Here is an 18,803-nt window from a genome sequence, read left to right on the forward strand (position 1 = left end):
AAAGCTTATCACTGCCAACACGATGATCTCTGATTCTTATCTCAAACTTTTCACTTCATCCTCGAGCTTTTCTGATCCACGCTTTTCTTTTGCTCAACTCTAAAGTGAATCTGAGCGCGAGATCACTAGGCACGAGTTTTCTAGTAAATCCACCACGAGAGCCACTACCTGCGGCAGAGACCCAGCAACAAAAGTTTTCAACGAGCGAATTCATCAATCTCTCTGAAATCGCTCGCTTCTCAATTCTCCATGTGTCCCGCTTCTGCTATTTTTACCATTCTCTTCCTGCTCGCTGCTGGCGTCTTGTCTCAAGGTCTGAGGGGGCCGCACCGTGACGTCAGTCCGAGACAACTGAAAGAAGTATACGAAACCAGATACACCAAAGACAAAATGCAAATTTTTTTTAGGTTTACGTGGTCATAACGAGACGTTTTTCAGGAGCTGTGTTTCAGAATCAGAAATTTTCGTAAAATTGTGTGTGTTGCTAGAATCCCACACTCTCGCGGTTTGGAAACTCTGCTTCTTCTGGGGTGCGCGGTCAGTTTGAGGGGGGAGAAGTGTTATTTTTTTGGCCCCGATTTTTTTTCTGCGCTGGGATCGCTGCCGCCTGCCGCTGCCGGCCGCCGATTATAAATACACAACAAGGCCCACTTAGTGATGATGATTTGGATTTTTTTCACTTTTTCCATTTCTTTTCTTCTTTTTCTTTTCATTTTTTGGTTTATTTTTTTTGTACTTTTGTACTTTATCCCTTCGTCGTCTGTTCTATATATCGGCGCCTGCCACAGACCCCCATGACGCTACTTCTGGTACGTACTACTCCGAGCAAGGTGACTCTATTCACTTGATGAATGTTTGTGAGAACGATTGAATCCCCGATTAGACCGATGAATTTACACGCCTTTAAAAATTGCTTCCGAAATCGCCATCACACGCAAATTTTCTTTCAATGATTTGTCAAAACACTTTTGTTTACCTAGCGTTTTCCACCCTTGTCCAGTTACTTTTTGTCCATTTACGAGCCCCGGTCCTTGTTTCGCACTCCGCTTTTTTTTTACCATTTTTTTTTGTTGCTTTTGTGTACCCTCTTCTTTTTTCTTCTACAGCTTCCTCACTCAGTAAAGGCTTATATACAATAAAGAGCCTTTTTTCTGAACCAAATAAAAGGATCACATAAGCAACACCTACACCAAAAACCAAACCAACCACATCTTCCAAAGCGGTTTCTTGACACATACTCATCCTCCATTCCTTAACTTATACGCTCCTTACTTAAAGTTCATCATATTTTGGGCGCTCCCTTGCATCCATTACGTCATTCCAAACTAACACCATAGAGCATCAAAAAACGCTTCGACAAGTCCCACAAACCGTCCGAAGCCATCAGCAACAAGCCCCTCAGAACTCCTGCCACGGCAAACTTGAATATTCCAAAAGAACCTTTACTGCCGGTACTCCAGTCACACAACACCTTTTCCGAGCCCGTTCCGATCATGCCCGACACATCCTCAAATACTGATGACTCCATGTTCAACTTGTCCAACTACCCGGACTTGCCGAAAAAATACCAGTTGCGCCAGCTTTTAGGCGAAGGAGCCTTCTCTTCAGTCTACAAGGGCTACAAGGTCGATCTGAATGAGCAGGTTGCCATCAAGGTGATCAATAAGACAAACCTCAGCCAGAAGCAGTTGAACAATATTCAAAACGAGATAAATATAATGAATAAGCTCACCAATGCTGGAGGGCACGTCAATATACTAAGGTTGATTGAATCCTTTGAGCTGGAAGAAAACTGTTTCCTCGTGTTGGAGTATTCCGATGGTGGTGAGATCTTCAATAAGATCATCGAGTACACGTACTTCTCCGAAAATTTAGCCAAGCATGTGTTTTCCCAGCTTCTCAATGCTATCAGATTCTTGCATCAGAACAACGTGGTTCACAGAGATATCAAGCCCGAAAACCTTCTTTTCAATCGCATTCCTTTTGTTGCCCGCTCCGAGTTGGAGGCCAAGAAGGCTCTTCGTGCTTCGGACGACGATTCCAAGAAAGACGAAGGTGTTTTCAAGCCCGGTGTAGGCGGGGGCGGTATCGGCACTATCAAGTTAGCGGACTTCGGTTTGGCCAAGCAATTGAGATACGAGGCTGCCGCCACGGGTAAGAAGCAGAGTAACTTGAAGACTCCTTGCGGCACCGCTGGCTACACGGCACCTGAGGTGATACACTGTGGCGTAGAGAGGAAAAGAAGATTCAAGAGCTCAACTTCAAAGAGCAACTTTTATTCAAAAGCCGTGGACATCTGGTCTCTTGGCTGCTTCCTCTACACTGTGCTTTGCGGCTTCCCTCCCTTTTACGATGATAATCACGATGTGCTCACTCATAAAATCATCACTGCTGACTATGTGTTTTTAGAACCTTGGTGGGATGAAGTCAGCGACAGCGCAAAGGACTTGATCTCAAAAATGCTTGTGGTTGATCCAGAAGCTCGTATCACACTTGATGAGATATACGAACATCCATGGCTCGCTGACGTTGTCTCTCTCGAGGCCTCTAGCTATTTCCCTGAATCTAGTGCTGCAGAGAGCAACGATGAAACACTCAAAGTTGACAATAAGAACTCAGACACTGCTTCAAACGGTGGGCACAAATCCCCTGGTGGTATTCAAACCCCTGGCGCTGCCATCAAGTCTGTTTTTAATAACCCAGCTATGTCGCACGTCAATCTCAAAGTGTTGGCACAGCATCAGCGTCAGCTCGATCCTAAAGAAAGCGTTGACCCTAGAGACGTGAGATTCGATGCGGAGTCAGGCAAGGAATCACACAGAAAATCCAGCTTGCCAAAGACTCCCAATCCAATGGGCAACGTGAATTTTAAATTCGTGTTCGACAAAGATGAAGACTCAGACTCGGACAACTTATCTTCAGATGCAGTTGACTTTGACTCTGTAGTAGAGGAAGATGATTTCGAGGACGAGGAAGAAGACGAAGAAGAAGACGAAGAGGAGGACGAAGTTGAAGAAGGAAATGAAGACGTCGGAGAGTTGAAGGATAAGGTATCCTCTTTGAAGCTCCTCTCTATTCTGTCTACATCATCTGCAGACTCATCGAAGCTTCTGCACAACGATGACGACGCAGCTACGCGATCGTCATCCGTCATCAGCGGCGTGAATGGTGACTACAAGTTCACGTTGAACCTTAACGATCTGAACTTGCTTAGAAGACGGTCCTCGGTGAAAAGTGGACAAGCTTAAACCGCCATGGTTGTATTTGTTATGCTTTGTTACGATATTTATCTCTTAAACGGTTGATCACACCTCCCTTTTTTACCTGGGTGATAGCCGATCATGTTGGGTTCGCATTAGCATTATATATCTCATTGAACGTGAAGATTCATATGTACAGATGGGTGTATGTATCCAATTACGATCTCTCTGAAGGCTTGACGTTGGCCTCCAGCGGTTCCTCTTCCTCTTCTGGCACCAAGCACTCGTTCTGCTCCAACAAATCGGCCAACTCGCCGCTCTGGGCCATGGACATGACAATGTCACACCCGCCAACAAATTCACTGTTGACATATAGCTGAGGAATCGTAGGCCACTGGCTGTATTCCTTGATGCCTTCTCTCAACTCCGGGTCCTCCAACACATTGTAAGCAGCAAACTTGTTAGGATCCACGCCCTGCTGGCCCAAAATCTGGATCGTTGCTCTAGAGAAGCCACACTGGGGGAACTCAGGAGTTCCCTTCATGAACAAAACCACTGGTGAGCTCAGCACCGCCTTGTCTATGGCGTCTTTAATTTCTGTGGAGATGAACCTGGCAAAACGAGGGCTAGCAAGGGCAACTCTAGCAGGGAAAGGCTTGACAGCATGAAGCCTGGCTGCCTGAAAAACAGTTCTAAACATGGATGAAATGGAAGAGAATGATTGTTAAACAGTAGATTTAATAAGCAAGATCTAATTCGTTTGAGGCATCCGTGTATGTGCAGGCCGCAAGTGGTCCAAAGCCCATGACCAGTTAATTAGAAATTTGTAAGCAACTGAATTGATCGAAGAATAAATGGGTGTGCACTTTTACTACGGGAACAACTGAGCGGAACTCTTCTAAAGTTGGGATCTTTGCATAGTGAATTGAGGGGAATTGGGCAACCTACAGCTCTCAGGCATGGCTGCGAAAGGCAATAAGAGAAGCAACCAAGAGACTTGCCTCCTACACAACCAAAGTAAGCTTTAGTAAAAGATCCCTGGTGGCTCTTAGTGAGGATTAATCTCCACTTTTCCTTCAATACACTTGTGAACTACACTTCGATTTGCAGGGCTCTCTCACCTCTTGCATTCGTAGATGGAGGTGCGAAAATGGCTGCAAAATGCAATCGTACCTCTTTCTGCTACTACCAACACCACAACCACCACCAATGTTGATCAAATCTCTCTTAACCTCCTTCTTCACTTCTCTGGTTCTAGCTGTCTGGGACCCCGCTTCAGGCGGTGACTGGGCCAAACTCAAACCCTGGGCCCAAAAACCCGATGGCGCCGTCTCGTCGCTTCCCTTCCCTGTTGGAATAGTCACGGTACCCTTCCAGCGCAACGAAAAAGGTCAATGGGAGGAACCGCTGTTGGAAGAGCCGCCTTTGTGGGTGCCAGACGTAAAGGAAGAGTTTGAGGCGAAGTGGGCAGACATCCACCAGATGAAAGAGGGCCAGGCTTTACGTGCAGAGTACTGGATGAACGAAGATTCCCAGGAGGACGACGATGACGATAACGATGACGATGACGAACCTTGGGAGTTGAAGGGTCCTGACTGCGAGGAAAAAAATTGGTTCGATGAGCTGTGGCGGTTGGAACACGATTATGATGTTAGTGATGATGCTGACTGTGAGCATTCAGACTCAGACTACGATTCCGACTACGACAAGAACGCCAACGGCAACGTTGACGGCTTCCAAGTTCATGTTGTACCGGATGTTGCCTTGAAAAAACGTGGCCATGGCGTCAAAAAAAGGGCGTTGCAGGCATTCAAATACCCGGTGAAATACAGCAGTTGCTCTGACGACGGCACGCTTGTGATGCACTTGAACGGTGGGATCTTGACCGACCACCTCGACAGAATCGGGAGCATTGTGTCAAACCACCAGTTCCAGTTTGACGGTCCGGTGCCCCAGTACGGTGCCATTTATGCTGCAGGTTGGCTGGTCTCCAAAGACAGCCTCTTGTGCTTGGGCGATAGAACCACGTTCTACCAGTGTCTGGCTGGGGACTTTCACAAAACCTACGACAGCCCAATTCACGACGAATGCTTCCCAGTGCACTTGGAAGTCGTTAGGATCGAAGGCCCTTGCGATGATAACTTCTAGTTTGCTCGATATTCTACCTTCTAATCACTCCATTATTAATATCTATTATCAGTCTGTATATCCCAATAAACCTTTCTATACGAACCACCGAACTCTGACGTAGCAAGAAGCCACGGCAATGAGACGGTAAATAACAATACACCCTACTAAAGCACCAATGGCATTGCCCACCTTGGCATCAAGCCCGTAATAGTCAAGAACAGCGTCACCACTATTGAGAGAACAGTCTGGTGCATTACCACACGCAAAGTGCTGGCCAGGGAATGCCAAGTTGGTCGTAATCTGTACAGCATACTTTGTAGGATTGAGGTAATTCCATGCTTTGAAAAATGGTGGCATATGCAATGACATGGTACCGGCCATGAAAATGGCAACCATGGCAAGATTGACCAAGATGTTGGTGGCCAAGCCCAAATGCTCAAACACACTGTTGCAAATAATACCCAAAGAGTCACCACAGTTGATGATGACCGTAGATGTGAGGAGCATGGCAAAGAACATGCCTGCCTCTCTTGGAAGCCCAATGCCAAAGACGACCAACACGGAGAAAAAAAGAGCAGGAGCAAACTCGAATGGAAGCTCAACAAGCAAGTATGCGCTCTGGAACACAAATACATTATTGGCTGAGTCCTTATACTCTTGATGGAAGAGATCTCTTTGGTAAGGGTAGATACCCAAGTTGTTGAGCAAGCCGCAGAAGTAAAGATTGATCACACTTTGAGTAAGACCGAGCCTGTCACTGATACCTTGAACGTTATTCTTCAAGGGAGCAAAGAAGATGGCGTAGATAGCACCCAATGCACACACTTGGAACACACGTGCAAACATAACATCAACAGAACGTAAGGAGACAATAGTTGTTCTATGAAGCACGGTCTTAAAAGCAACCCACGTAGGCACGGATTTCGGACGGTACCTGGAAAGATCCAAATCGTTGGTGAGAACACTGTTTTTTTCATTGGCAACCTCAATCTTTTTCCAGTTTTGGATCATGAGGTTCACTCTAGCCATAGCCTCATCCTTGGACTCTTCAGGGTTCTTCGACACAACGTCCAACACATGGTCAGCGAAGTTAACTGTAGTAGGGCAAGCATAACCTAACTTCTCGAAATATTGTGGCATACCATTGACGTCACCATTGTAAACAACAAATCCACCACGTGCAAGCAACACCATAGAGTCAAATTGCCAGAACATCTCCTTGCTGGGTTGGTGAATGGTCAGAATGATTGTGGTACCTTGCTCTGCCAACTCATGCAAAAGTGTGAGGATCGACTTCGAGGTAGCGGTGTCCAATCCAGAGGTGGGCTCATCAAGAAACAAAATCTTAGGTTTTCCCAAAAGCTGAATGGCAATAGAAACACGACGCTTCTCACCGCCTGAAATGCCTTTCACGGTGGCAGAACCAATTGGAGTGTCCGCACAGTCCACCAAGCCAGTTTGTCTCAAAAGCAAGGTGATGATCGAAGGAATCCTGCAATGCTCTTCAACGGGTAAACGCAACTTGGCTTGGTAGTAGAGGGTCTCACGAACTGTTAACTGAGGAATCAACAAGTTGTCGTGCTGTGTGACATACGCCGCAATATTGGAGAACTCAGAAGGAGAAACCTCAACAGCATTGTTAAGATAGATATTGCCACCTCTAGAAAAGGTCGATGTCTTCGGCAAACGATCGGCAAGGAAGTTGAGGAAGGTAGTCTTTCCACCTCCAGAAGGACCCATGATGACATTGACGGCATTGGCTTTGAAATCGGCAGTAACGTCATCGAGCAAAACTCTATTGACTCTCTTGGCGAGAAGCGAACGTGACTCTCTGACTTTTACCGACAAAGTGATCTTCTTGACATTGATGGACACACTCTCCTTCTCAACACGCTCCTTGTCATCGGTGAACTCACTGGACAAGTCCTGCAATTTTTTCTCGTCTTCGTCATCACCACCGATTCTGTTCTTCTTTTTCTTAGCCACGGCCATATCATAGTTTCTGAACGAGAGACAAATAGCAGATAAAATATTGAAGCCCATGTACCACGCAACAAGGATACCAATGGGCTCACCAATCCAGTTCCTTGGAAAGCCCAAGACGTTGAGCTGGTAATCACCAGAGTACTCGGAACATCTTTCGTCTCCAGCAGGAAATGGACAGTCACCTTCCCAATTAGTGTACTGATTAGCAGTAAGAGCACCAAAGGCATACCAAAAGTAAGCAAGATATTTCACCCAACGAACGTAGACTGGCATGGTAGCAGCGTTCACGAAGTAACCACAGCCGGAGTTTTGGAGCTGGTAGAAAGCGTTTGAAATCAAAGCAGAAATTGAGAAGTCTGTGCCCAAGGTAAAGCAAAGAAAGCCTGTGGTGAAAGAAATTGCAGTCACAAGGAAGCCAATGGCAAAGAATATACCAAAGTATGAGGCGTCGTTAGAATCGTTGAAATTGTCACCTAGTCTCAAACCCCACATGAAATATGTAACCACACAAAACAAGAAAGACACCGGAATATCCTCGAGCAAGAGCTTACCTAATCTTCTGGAAATTACGAAGCCAGGTATACTCACACAGCCTTCTTTATATTCTTTAAAGAAGAATACACCGTCGTGTGCCCACAATCTTTCGAGTTCCATGAGCAAGGGGTAGAAACCCAATACCTCAATCACAACATAGAGACATGATGTAAGCGATCTTATACCTGCTAAATCCGCCTTGGGCTTGTAGAATACCCAGCCAAGAATGATTGCCAACATAAGTGACATGCCGTTGAGTGCAAGAAGCGATGTTCGGTCTCTGTATGAAAGCTTGAAGGTTCTTCTAGTAAGGACGTACACTTCCTTCCAAATTGGGAGAGGTTGTGCAGCATCGAATGCCTTCATGTTATCCTTGAACCTCGCTTCCTCTTGCTCCTGAGTCAACGAGTACTCTTTGGAATGCTCATGACGCCACAGCTCCACAAGGCTGTCGACGATACGGGAAGTTCTTGCCTCTTCGCTTGCAGAACGAGTCAGTTTGACTGACATGGTCATGAGAGCGTTAAAAGTGGCGAAAGGGTCTTCATCCTCGATCTTTTCAACGACATTCTTCTCGTGAAGTCTCCGGAAGTAGCCACTGGCATCGGCCAAGGCGTCGCAAAAAATCAAACGGCCTCCACGGGCAAGCACGCAGAGCTTATCAAACAAGGCAGCTATCTCCAGCCTGGGCTGGTGGATGGAAAGGATGATGGTGATACCGATTTGAGGAGAGGCAAGTGTTCTCAAGATCTTGACCAAAGTCAATGCCGAGGTAGTGTCAAGCCCCGTAGTAGGCTCATCAAGGAAAAGCAATGCAGGCTTGTTAAGAAGCTGGATGGCCAACGAGGTTCTTCTCTGCTCACCTCCGGAGAGATTGATGTGGTTAGTGAATGACTTAACAATCTCATTGGACCTATGAGACAACTGCAAAAGCTGCAAAAGCGAGTCCACGAGCTCGACTCGTTCGTACTGAGACACCATGGGAATCCGAAGCTCGGCCTGGTACAACAAGGTCTCTCTAAGCGTAAGGCCCGGCAAGAATACATCTTCTTGCTGCATGTAAGCAGTGGTGATGGCACTCTTGCTTTCTCTGTCGTAGTCTATGCATCCAGAGAAGCTCATGGTAGCCTGGTTAACGTTCAACCTCTGCGCAAGCACATTAAGAAGCGTGGTCTTGCCTGCTCCCGAGCCGCCCATGATGGCCATGATGTTGTTTTTGGGCAACTCAAACGACACCCGATCCAAGATGGTCACCTGCCCACACTCCACGTCCTTCGACTTTACCGTCACGGCAAGATTGTTCACGTCAAGAGACACCCTTTCGTGCTCAGGCACGAATAAGGTCTGAGAGCCAGCGATCTCAGACATTGAGGGTAATAAATATGATCAGCAGTAGAAGCAAATGCAGATGATCAGATAAGCTAGAAACTAGCAACTAGAGAATTATTGGGTTATGAATTGAAAAGATGTCTGGCCGGCAGCAGTCTTATATAAGAGGTGGGTGACTTCTCACAAAGAGAATTAATAAGAGACGTAGGCGTGAAAAAAATTCCGTTCCGATGCCTCCAACAAAGCGAGAGAACGCTAAGCGAGGGAAGCAGGTGCACATGTCCATGCAACAGGCAAGATGAACGAGAACGAGACTGGTGTACGATAACGGGCCTAGACGAAGAAGCAAGCATCTCGTATTGGGCTTTTGTTCCTTTTGTTCCGTGGGAATAATGGGAACTTCTCTGGCGCTAGGTATTTTGCACCCAGAAAGCGCAAAAAAACCGTTCGAGAGCGCATTACGCATTTGTTTCTTTTTTTTGCACCCATCAGCCTTGAGCAACAAAGAAAGAGAAGATTGATGGATCTAGCATGGATATTCTCTACTTCTTGGGTTTGACAAGCGTTGTGGCATTCTACAATCTCGTTCCAGTACGTTGGCTGTGAGTTGGGGGATCTCGTTATAAGTGTTTCAGCCGCGAGGCTAAATTCCGTCGAGAACTATGGGCCAACGGAATTTTGCATGAGCAATAAGAAAACCTAATACATTAACACTGCTAGCACAACACAAAACAGCACCTTGATCTGTCAACAAAGCCCGTAATTTTCTTGGAACTCGAGACTGCGATCCAATAATCTTCACACTGGCGAATTCTCATAGCCACGTTCACACCCACTTTTGGCTCTGTGACACTTAGAAGGCCATTGAAAAGACTCTTCCCAATAACCTTTTTGCGTTTGGGATCATCACCTTCTGTTTGGCTTTGATCATTGGTTTTTGCGCTGTAGCAAATGGTGGTAGTTGCGGTGGTTCAACGCAATTGGCTGCAAAAAAGATGCCATGTGGTGCAAGTTGGAGCCATCGGCTGTGTTTAAGGCCATTAGCTGATTTCGCTCAGATAGTGGTATTATGTAGACTAACGCTAGGCCAATTGACTAATCGTCTATAAAAGCGTGGCTCTAAACTGACATGGGTGGAAAGACTATTTTCCACTTACAAAGTGGGGTTATCAGCTGGCGTTTTAGGAGAGATACAGACGGAGTTATTTAATGCTGACTCTATCGTACTTGGAGATCTCACACAGTCTTTTATAGTTGCACTTCCAGAATTACATGGACCTTTTTTGCTTTGTTTTGGGCACCCTAGATGTGCATTGCTAGCAGTTGATGTTTGTCATTTTGGCGTAACCGAGGTCACTTTATCACCAGAGTTCAAAGTGCGTCATTCAAGGAAATCCCTTTTAGGATGGCCCGAGCACTTCACCGGGTGATGATAATCGTTTAAGATATCTTTGTTCAATCATTCTGTACGTGCTCTGAGTTCAAGGTCATCTTCCTTTCGACTCTTTCTGTTGCCTGTGTTTTGATTTATACTTTAGAACTTGCTCTCCTTGTTATCTAAAGCACTTATCTGTTGTTTTTGTTGGTCTTGATCCTAGGTTGCGAACAAACACTCACTATGTCTACATGGCCACTGAAGCGGTTATTGTGGAATATGTGGTAAGTTTTGTTCCACTCCAGAGCTTTAATCCTTTGGTCAAGCAGTCAAAACTATTTCACGTATACAAGCTCAGTTCGACTTAATTGCATTAGCTTTTGGGCACTTGACGTCATGGTGTTGCTCTACTCCAATTTAATAGTATCAGTGGTCGTTCTCCTTTTAATAGCTACCCGTGAAGAATCTCCTGAAAAGCTCCAGAAATAGCCAGGCAAAAGCTATCGCTCTGTGATGCTTTTTTGACCCAACCCGTTCGGTTGTTAGTGTAGAAACATCTACTTTATTGTGGTACGCAATTTACCTGGCAGCTTCATCGAGTGAGCAACCCATACAATCATTCTACACATTACAAAGCGTGAATTTTTCTACATCACAGACTGCTGAATTTTTGGTCTTTGTCTTCTTCTAAACAGGGTACCTATCGTCCCTCTCTTTTTTAGCTTTTACATGATCCACTCCTAAATTTCATATTATGGCTCTACACTGCTTAACGCCTTGGGCATTCCCCACTGCCCAAATTCCCCTACTGCCCAAAATCCTCTACCCATTTATTTGGCGATCGGGGCATTCACTGAATGGCCGATTTCTCCGTGCAACGCCACTGAGTCGTCTAAACGTGAAGAAAAAAGCCACCTTGAATCTTCAGCCACCTCCCTGGCAATTATCCAAGCAGCTTCGGAAAGTCGACGCTAATATCCCAGCCCAAAATTGTCGTCACTCTTTCCGCATTGGTGATGGTGTCTCTCACATGGTCCTTAAGAGCGCTGTGGAGTATACAGCGAGCCAAATAATAATTTGTCTCTACATGACCTCAGCGAAACCCCACACAAATAGTCACCGGTTTTGCCGGGGTACAGTATAACAAAGACCGAAAGGAAAAGTAAAAATAGGATCAAAAAATTAAAGTCAAAACATTACAGCCCACCGTTCAACAGTCCCTCAACTTGTCTCGGAACTTGTCCCTCAACTGTAACTTCACTGTTCCCTCAAGGTCACAGCATCACCAGACTTGCAAAAACCAGAAGAAAACTTGGCCCCACAGCCCAGGAGAATTTCACCTGCGGTGCTTGTGCCAGCTCTGTTGACGAACTCTTGCCGAACAATGATAACAAGTGCAAATCCGGAACCCGCCTACAGCGAAGGCCGCCGATTTCTATCCTAAACGGCGGAAGCCACAGCACACAATTGAGTCCAGTACAAGCCAGCGCCAATCATGCGAATCATGCGAATCTTGCTAGAACTTGAAAATCTCTGCTGCCCTCCGTCAATAGTAGACCCTGGGAAGAGGCCACAGGTAGGCTGTCTAACGCTCACAACCAGCAGAGCCATTGTTCGCTGGAGCCCTGCACTGGGCCACGGCCAGTGCCAATACTGGCGTCACAACTATCACCGTTACTATCTATTACCAGAACCATAACCAAGATGGAGCTCAGTCATTGCCAAACTTTGGCATCAACACTACAACGCTACATCGATAGTGGTTCCACCACTGAGCGCTGTCGGGAAGACCGTTTGGGCAGGGCCGCAGGTGCCTATTTGCACCCACGCCTCGAGGCACTGGTTGCGAGTGGCCCCAGGGCACAATGGCGGCAGGGGAGCCACCAGGCGGCAGGCAGCGCAGGTGTGGCCCCTTCGGCGCCGGCAACTGATATGAAACCGTCTGCCAACAAGTAGCGCTTCTTCTAACTTTTTTTCCTTTATTTCAATTTGCTCGATTTCGTCTTCCTTCTCTACAAGTCTCTTTCGACTCCTTTTATTTCTCTCCCTTCTTCCCTCTTCTTTTTCGTAATTGCCGATTCGCAGCCTTTGACACCCTTGGGCTTGCTCATGCCAGCGTTTGTGCCACTTGCCTGCCCTGTTTGCCGCCGCCAGCCCTTGCGCAAAGGGTCCCGGGTCTCCCTGCGGAGGCCTGAGCCCCCGGCGGCACCACCGCCCTACCACCGCCGCCTTACCTAGCGATTTACCGTGTTCTGCCACTTTTAGGATATTTCTTTAGATCATTGCATTTGCTGGTCACCTACAATGTACGTAGGCTTTGCGGTTAGCAGCGCTGGCGCCTTTGTTTTCGTCTTTGTGTCTCGCCAGGGTCCAGTGCGGTTAGAAGCGCTAGGGTGATGGGAGATAGATCTCGCGCCGCTAAGGCAGAGACTGAGGCAGAGGCAGAGGCTCAGTGGGACGCTAGATAGATGAAAGCAGAGGGAGTATTGCAACTGATTTCGATTTTTTTTTGCCATGTTTTGTGGATCACTTCCATTGCCCGTTCCACATTGTTTTTTTCTTTTTGCTCCTTTTTTTTTATCTGCGCTCCCACTGACGTCCTGGGCCCTGGCAGCTTCCCTGTGATTAGCCGCCGTGAGTCAGGGCCATCGACCGGCAAGTGGGTTGGGGGTCCTTCGGATTTCGGGGGTCCTGTGGGGGCACTCAGACTTTGGACACTGGCTTTCTGGTATTAAGGTTTAAGGTTTGTATTAAGGCCTCCTGTAGGTTCATGTGAACCCTGGCGCTGGCGCCCTCAGTAGGCTGCGAAGGTGATATCTCGCTAAACACTACACTAGGTACTGCTATCTGACAAAAGCCTCTTGCATCTTGACATGTTATTTTTTTTTTCTTCCGGGGCCGGTATCAACTAGGTTCCCCTTTACCGCACGGCTCTCAATTAGTCGTGGGCTACGAACACAATCCGTGGACCGTGCTTCAATACCCGCTGTGCTCGGTGCTGGATGTGTTAATATTGACTAAGTAAAAATTTGCAAGAAAATAGAAAGCCCTCAGCTTCAATCGTGGCAATGTGAGGCGGTGCCGGAGACGAAAGTACAATAATAACAATAAAAAAAAAAAAAAATAGAAAAAGAATGCAATTTTCCTCTAGCAGCATCTCTTTCGAAGTCTACTCGATCCAAAACGGTCTCCAAAATTGCCTATTATATTATCCGGTGGTCTCTTCTACCCAATAAGATTAGACTACTGGTAGACGAGAAAAATCCCTCACCGCCAAAACCTAGTTGGATCGAGCCGCCTTGCAGAGGTGTTGGATGGGTAGCTGTGGTGCACTATCAACCTTCGACCTTAGCACCAGCGACGAAGCGGAACCTCAATGCTTGCTGTGAAGTAGCTGTAGTTGCAAGCTGGGCGCCTACTTGGGCGTCGATTTCCTTTGTGGGTGGATTCTCCAGCCTTGCGGACCCCTCTAGGAGTATAATTAAGGTTGACGATGTGCATCACGGTACCACTTGCCGTGCCGAGGTACAATTTTGGGTTTTGCCTTGTTGGCAGCCCTCTGTCTCTCTGTGGCTCTACAATTTTGTTTCGTCTATTTCTCTCTTCGTCATATCGTATCTTCATGCTATATGGGCACAGCCCTTGGTAACCTCCATTTAATTTTTGCTAGGACCATGGGAAGTAATTTGATTTTTTTTTTTGCTTTATTTATTCAGCGGCTTCGACGATTCTTCCCGTTGAGATGAGTCTTGTAGTGTTGCATGCAATTATCCTGGCGGGCAAACCGGGCACCACAGTCGGCCCACGGACAAACGTGTTTTCTCTCTCCCGTGTGGGTCCGGAAATGACGAGCCAAGTGGCCCAGTGTAGTGAACAGACGGCCACACGTTTTGCAAGCGTGCTTGCGCTTGCTGAGCCGAGGCTCTGTGGACGAGTACGAGCACACAGAACTCACAGAGCTCATGGAACTTCCCAGGTTGGACGTCGACGCTGACGTCGACGCCGGCGTGGCCGTGGCCAGGCTCGACTCCACCGACGAGTCCCCTAGGTACATTGGCTGCGAAGCAATGTTCTGATAAGGCACCTGCTGAGGAGGTAGAGGGGCGATGTCGGGACGTTGTTGCATCGAGTGGTCGTTCAACGGCGATGTGGGCAGCACTTGGCCATCATGAAGGGAGAGGAGTGGTTGGCTGGGCACACTCAGAGGTCGCTGGGGCATGGAGTATTGCTGGTGATGATGTTGTAGTTGTTGTTGATGATGTTGATGTTGTTGTTGTTGTTGGTGCGGTTGCAGCAGCGAAGATAGCGCCAGCGGTAGCGTCAGCTGGAAATACTGGGTCGGCTGGTGGAAACGATGCTGGTGCTGGTGCAGAAGACTCTGGTGATAGTGGAGATGGGGCTCCAAATCAGGCCCGATCGACGACATGAGCTCCGAGAACAGCGGTAGCCTGGGGCCCTGGTTGAGTCTTGTCACAAACATATGTTTTTTATCCGTCAATGTGGCAAAGGAGCAGAAGGGTTCTGTGTGGGCTGGGGAAGATGCACTAACAGATGCCAGACGAAGGAGATGGAACCAGGCAAAAAAAACAAGGGTGAAACAGGTTTAAAAAATAAAACAAAAAAAGAGTGCAAAAAGTGACCTAACAGAAGGGGAGGTAGCGATTGTGGGATTGTCACTTCTGGAGACGTGGAAGTAGTATTGCACTTCACTGTATAGTGGTGGTTGTCAACTGGGAGGTGGGTTTAAATAGTGCCCACTGGAACTGGTAACAGGGCCCGATCCAGGGTTTAAGTAGTAGCGACGCACTGCGAAAATAAAGGGCACTCGCTGGAACAGAAGGAGCTGACAAGCAGACGGGCACTCGTAAGCTGGCTGGCACTTGAGAGGTAGGAAGATGTGGTGGTGATTTGGAAATTGACTTCCAGAACGAGTTTGCAACACCCAACTTTCTTTGAAAACTGAGGAAAGAAAAGGGTGAATTGATTTTAAACTATTTTATTTCTGGAATCTGGGGAATCCTGGCTATTTGAACCGGATGTACGTTCTTTTATTATCTGGAAGGTTGCACCACAGGTACCGCAAATGACAAGGACACAGGAGCGTGGGGCGTGGAGCGATGCTCAAGGCAACAAGACAAAAGAAACGAAATGCGAGGAGGCAGAGGTGGCCCTGAAAGATAGTGTGGGAGATTCGACCAGCTATATATGGTTAAGCGGCGTGGGACGAGGATTTTACCTTCCTTGCAGTGAGGAAGAGTTTCTTTTGACTGAGGACCCGCCAAGCGTGAAGGGTGAGACTGGTATAGTATGTGGGTGTGCGTGTGCGGCGCGTGGTGGTGCGTTGCGGTGCATGGTGCATCAATGCCAGGATGCACACAACTGCATGGCGCGTGCGATTGTTGTTTGCTATTGTCAAGGAGGCCAGCGGCGCCAAACAACCCCCCTTATGTGCAGGGCGCATACCCGTCCATTCTGTTTCGAAGTTACGTGTCTGCACCTCTGGCGGGCTCGCATGTTCTTTTCCCGGCCCTCTCCTCAGTTTCTTCTTTACTTGCTTCCTTAAGTACATGTCAAAAATCCTGCCCCCAGTCTCCTCCTTCCTTCGTCCCTCCTGCAGCCAAGCCGGCGATCGCCCTATCTCACTGTTCCCACCCTCCTTCTATCTCTCTCTCTTTCTCTCTGTGCTTTCTTGCGATCCCCTTCAGCCTCTCCCCACTGTTGCTGGTTCCCTCCTCGTTATCGCCGAAACATTCACCACAACCCTCTGTTGCTGGGATTTATTATTTCCCCCGTTTCCCCTTTAGCCGCGCAGTGCCTCTCGCTCTCACCTCACTTTGGTCCTCTGGGGCTGTTTATTACAGAACGGTTGCGTAGTCAAGGTGAGCTGATGCCAAATATTATTCTGAACATACTTACGTCACCGTTGTCAGCCACGGCTGGCCGCTGTTGCCAGGTGGCGCTAGGCGGTTTGCAAGGGTCTCAGGGTTTTTGTAAGGGCAGAATTTTTTCTCTCTCAGGGAGGTGTCTCACGCCCAAAGCGGGTGTTGGTGGAAGTGCGGCTGTTTCTAGTCGAAACGAGGAATAAGTCCCAGAAAGCGGAATCGCAAGCTCCTCGTTTTAATGATCCTTTAGGCCTTGTGTCCGTCCTAGTAGGTTGTGTTGGTGGGGTGGCCATGAGCGCTACTTTGATTGGTATCCCCATTTGGTAGAAAGACACCATCCACAAAGGCAATGGGTGGAAGTTAGCAGGACGCAGTGAGATCCCAAAGAACAAAACCTTCCAATGTATCGCTTCCTATCGTGAGACGCGGGACCTTTCTTGTCTAATGCTATGTACCATGTTGCTCGTCGGGTTTGGCACTGTTTCCAGCATAAAGGGCGACACCACGCGAGAACACAAGCAAATGGGAAGCGGCGTTTTGTCAGAATTCCTCGAGCAACAAGAGCGCAATTCGACGCCCTCGTTGGAAGTTGTGCAAGAGCTTCCCTCAGAGATAGAGAGTAGTGAGAGAGAGAAGAGAGTAGTGGCTAGTGAACAATGTTGAGAGCGCACATGGAAATCACAGCTAGTCTAGCGAGAACAATAAGAAATTAGACATTGAAACAACTCTTTTCATCAATCACTGGACCTACCTGGGAACGCCCACGACGATAAATGGGTCCTCGGTCTGTGGAAGCTTGGCCAGCAGTACCACCATATCTCCAGCCGTAAACTCCTAGGGGTCGGGAACTAACCCTCCCGGCTCCGCGGTCCATACATGTGCATGGGACTCAGGTGAGTGACAAAGGCGGTGAAACTCACCATGTTAACTTCGTAATTGCGCAAAACAAGTTCGTTTCGAAGCGGGGGGAGGGAATGAAAGATTGGGTGCTGGAAAATCTGTAGAAGCTATTTTTCTACAGCTGAGCTTGCTATTTCACCGTCAATTTCACCAAGCCGCAGAAGCGGCCGTGGATTTCCATCAACGTTTACGGCATGGGCCTTTTTTTTTGTGTTTAAGCGAAGTACATCGTCGGCAGATGGTTACGGCCAACCGTGAGTTGAGGCTAGGTTAGGCACCGGCCAACTCCTTAAATGTAGAGTTCTGAAAGCTTTCTCTCGCCTACGCCGTTCCTCCAACAAGCATGGTACCATCTACGATTTCTCTTGGAATTTTTTTTGGGTAAAAAGCGGGTAGGTGAAATCAGAGGTGGCTGCATGCGTGAAAGAGGTTCGCGTTAGGGCATGCGTGGGAACCGAGCGCAAAATGGAAGAGGAGGAAAGGCAAAGGAAAGGCTTCATGCTGTCAGCTCGAATTTCACCTATGGAGACTGCTAGCGATTCTAACCCTGGAATTAGTGCACGGCTTCCGAAGGAGTCTAACCTCGGTACCCATTCCCGAGCCTCCTGCTTGAGAGAGCCTCTTTAAAATTCTTTGTCTTGTGATCTGCCTTGCACTGCACCGCATAGCTGGTAAGCGAGAAGAGACTTGGTGGTGACACAGAAAACATAAGAAAAAAAAAAAACTATAAAAGAATAAAAAAATAAAATGACTTTTTAAAGCATGGGGAAACGAGCAAGGCAACTTCTTTAACAAACCTAATTTCAAACAACACCACCTGTATTTGTGCCTCTGGAGAAACACATTGTTTTCTGAAGATGGCCCTTGCTCCCTGCAGGCCGGCAGGAGTCCGAAATAGCCACTTGAATTGCTACTCCAGCAGCCATCCAAAATCCATACCATTTTAAAAAAAAAATACAGAACCCTCCAGTTGCCTCTTGCTTCTAGGGTGATGCCGCCGTAACCCTCTCCTTTTTCTCCTCTTCATCGCGCTCGGCGGCTAATTCACATCAGCAGCATACGTCCTCTTTTTCTGTGGCAGTTTATCCGATACCCCCGGCCAACATAGCACTCACAAAAAAGGGGCCCTTCCAATCACTTGAGCTTTCACGGTGCCGCACACACACGAGCTGCCTGGTTCTCGAAAGAGACCTGAAACAGGCCTTGAGAGAGCGGCGTGTGCTGCAAAGCTTGCGTGGCTGCTGCACCTCCGCTCCCGATTCTAGGTTGGAGGAGAATTTCTCCGTAGACAAGGAAATAGAAGTTTCCCTTTCTGGTGGTGGGTCTGGGACCACGATGGAGGCGCTGATTTTGCTCAATTGGGTGAAGTGCCTCGTGTCAACTGACTCGGGTGGTTACTATAGTAGATGGGTGTCCTGCACCAAAACCGTCCTTCCCTGAACTCTCAGCGTCGGTTACCTGTCGCCC

At 47.7% G+C, this 18,803-nt stretch overlaps 5 protein-coding genes across 5 annotated transcripts; 2 read left to right on the forward strand and 3 right to left on the reverse strand. All coding sequences in view use genetic code 12, as the record gives it.

Moving 5' to 3' along the window:
- Positions 1–794: 794 nt before the first annotated feature.
- On the forward strand, positions 795–3,248 carry CJI96_0004795 (uncharacterized protein; the record flags this gene model as incomplete). Its single annotated transcript, XM_029037447.2, has 2 exons — positions 795–809; positions 1,338–3,248. The coding sequence occupies 2 exons, from the start codon at positions 795–797 to the stop codon at positions 3,246–3,248; spliced, it is 1,926 nt and encodes a 641-aa protein (XP_028888503.1).
- Positions 3,249–3,417: 169 nt separating this feature from the next.
- On the reverse strand, positions 3,418–3,900 carry CJI96_0004796 (monothiol glutaredoxin GRX5; the record flags this gene model as incomplete). The annotated part of the gene is made up of 1 exon (XM_029037446.2): positions 3,418–3,900. The coding sequence occupies one exon, from the start codon at positions 3,898–3,900 to the stop codon at positions 3,418–3,420; it is 483 nt and encodes a 160-aa protein (XP_028888502.2).
- A 509-nt stretch (positions 3,901–4,409) lies between these two features.
- On the forward strand, positions 4,410–5,348 carry PIR32 (Pir32p; the record flags this gene model as incomplete). The annotated part of the gene is made up of 1 exon (XM_029037445.2): positions 4,410–5,348. One exon carries the CDS (start codon positions 4,410–4,412, stop codon positions 5,346–5,348), a length of 939 nt encoding a protein of 312 aa, XP_028888501.2.
- A 75-nt stretch (positions 5,349–5,423) lies between these two features.
- CJI96_0004798 (uncharacterized protein) lies at positions 5,424–9,218 on the reverse strand (the record flags this gene model as incomplete). Its single annotated transcript, XM_029037444.2, has 1 exon — positions 5,424–9,218. One exon carries the CDS (start codon positions 9,216–9,218, stop codon positions 5,424–5,426), a length of 3,795 nt encoding a protein of 1,264 aa, XP_028888500.2.
- A 5,048-nt stretch (positions 9,219–14,266) lies between these two features.
- Positions 14,267–15,034, reverse strand: CJI96_0004799 (C2H2-type zinc finger protein; the record flags this gene model as incomplete). Its single annotated transcript, XM_029037443.2, has 1 exon — positions 14,267–15,034. One exon carries the CDS (start codon positions 15,032–15,034, stop codon positions 14,267–14,269), a length of 768 nt encoding a protein of 255 aa, XP_028888499.2.
- Positions 15,035–18,803: the final 3,769 nt, after the last annotated feature.

This window comes from Candidozyma auris, chromosome 6, assembly GCF_003013715.1.
Source record: "Candidozyma auris chromosome 6, complete sequence".
NCBI classification, from domain to species: Eukaryota; Fungi; Ascomycota; class Pichiomycetes; order Serinales; family Metschnikowiaceae; genus Candidozyma; species Candidozyma auris.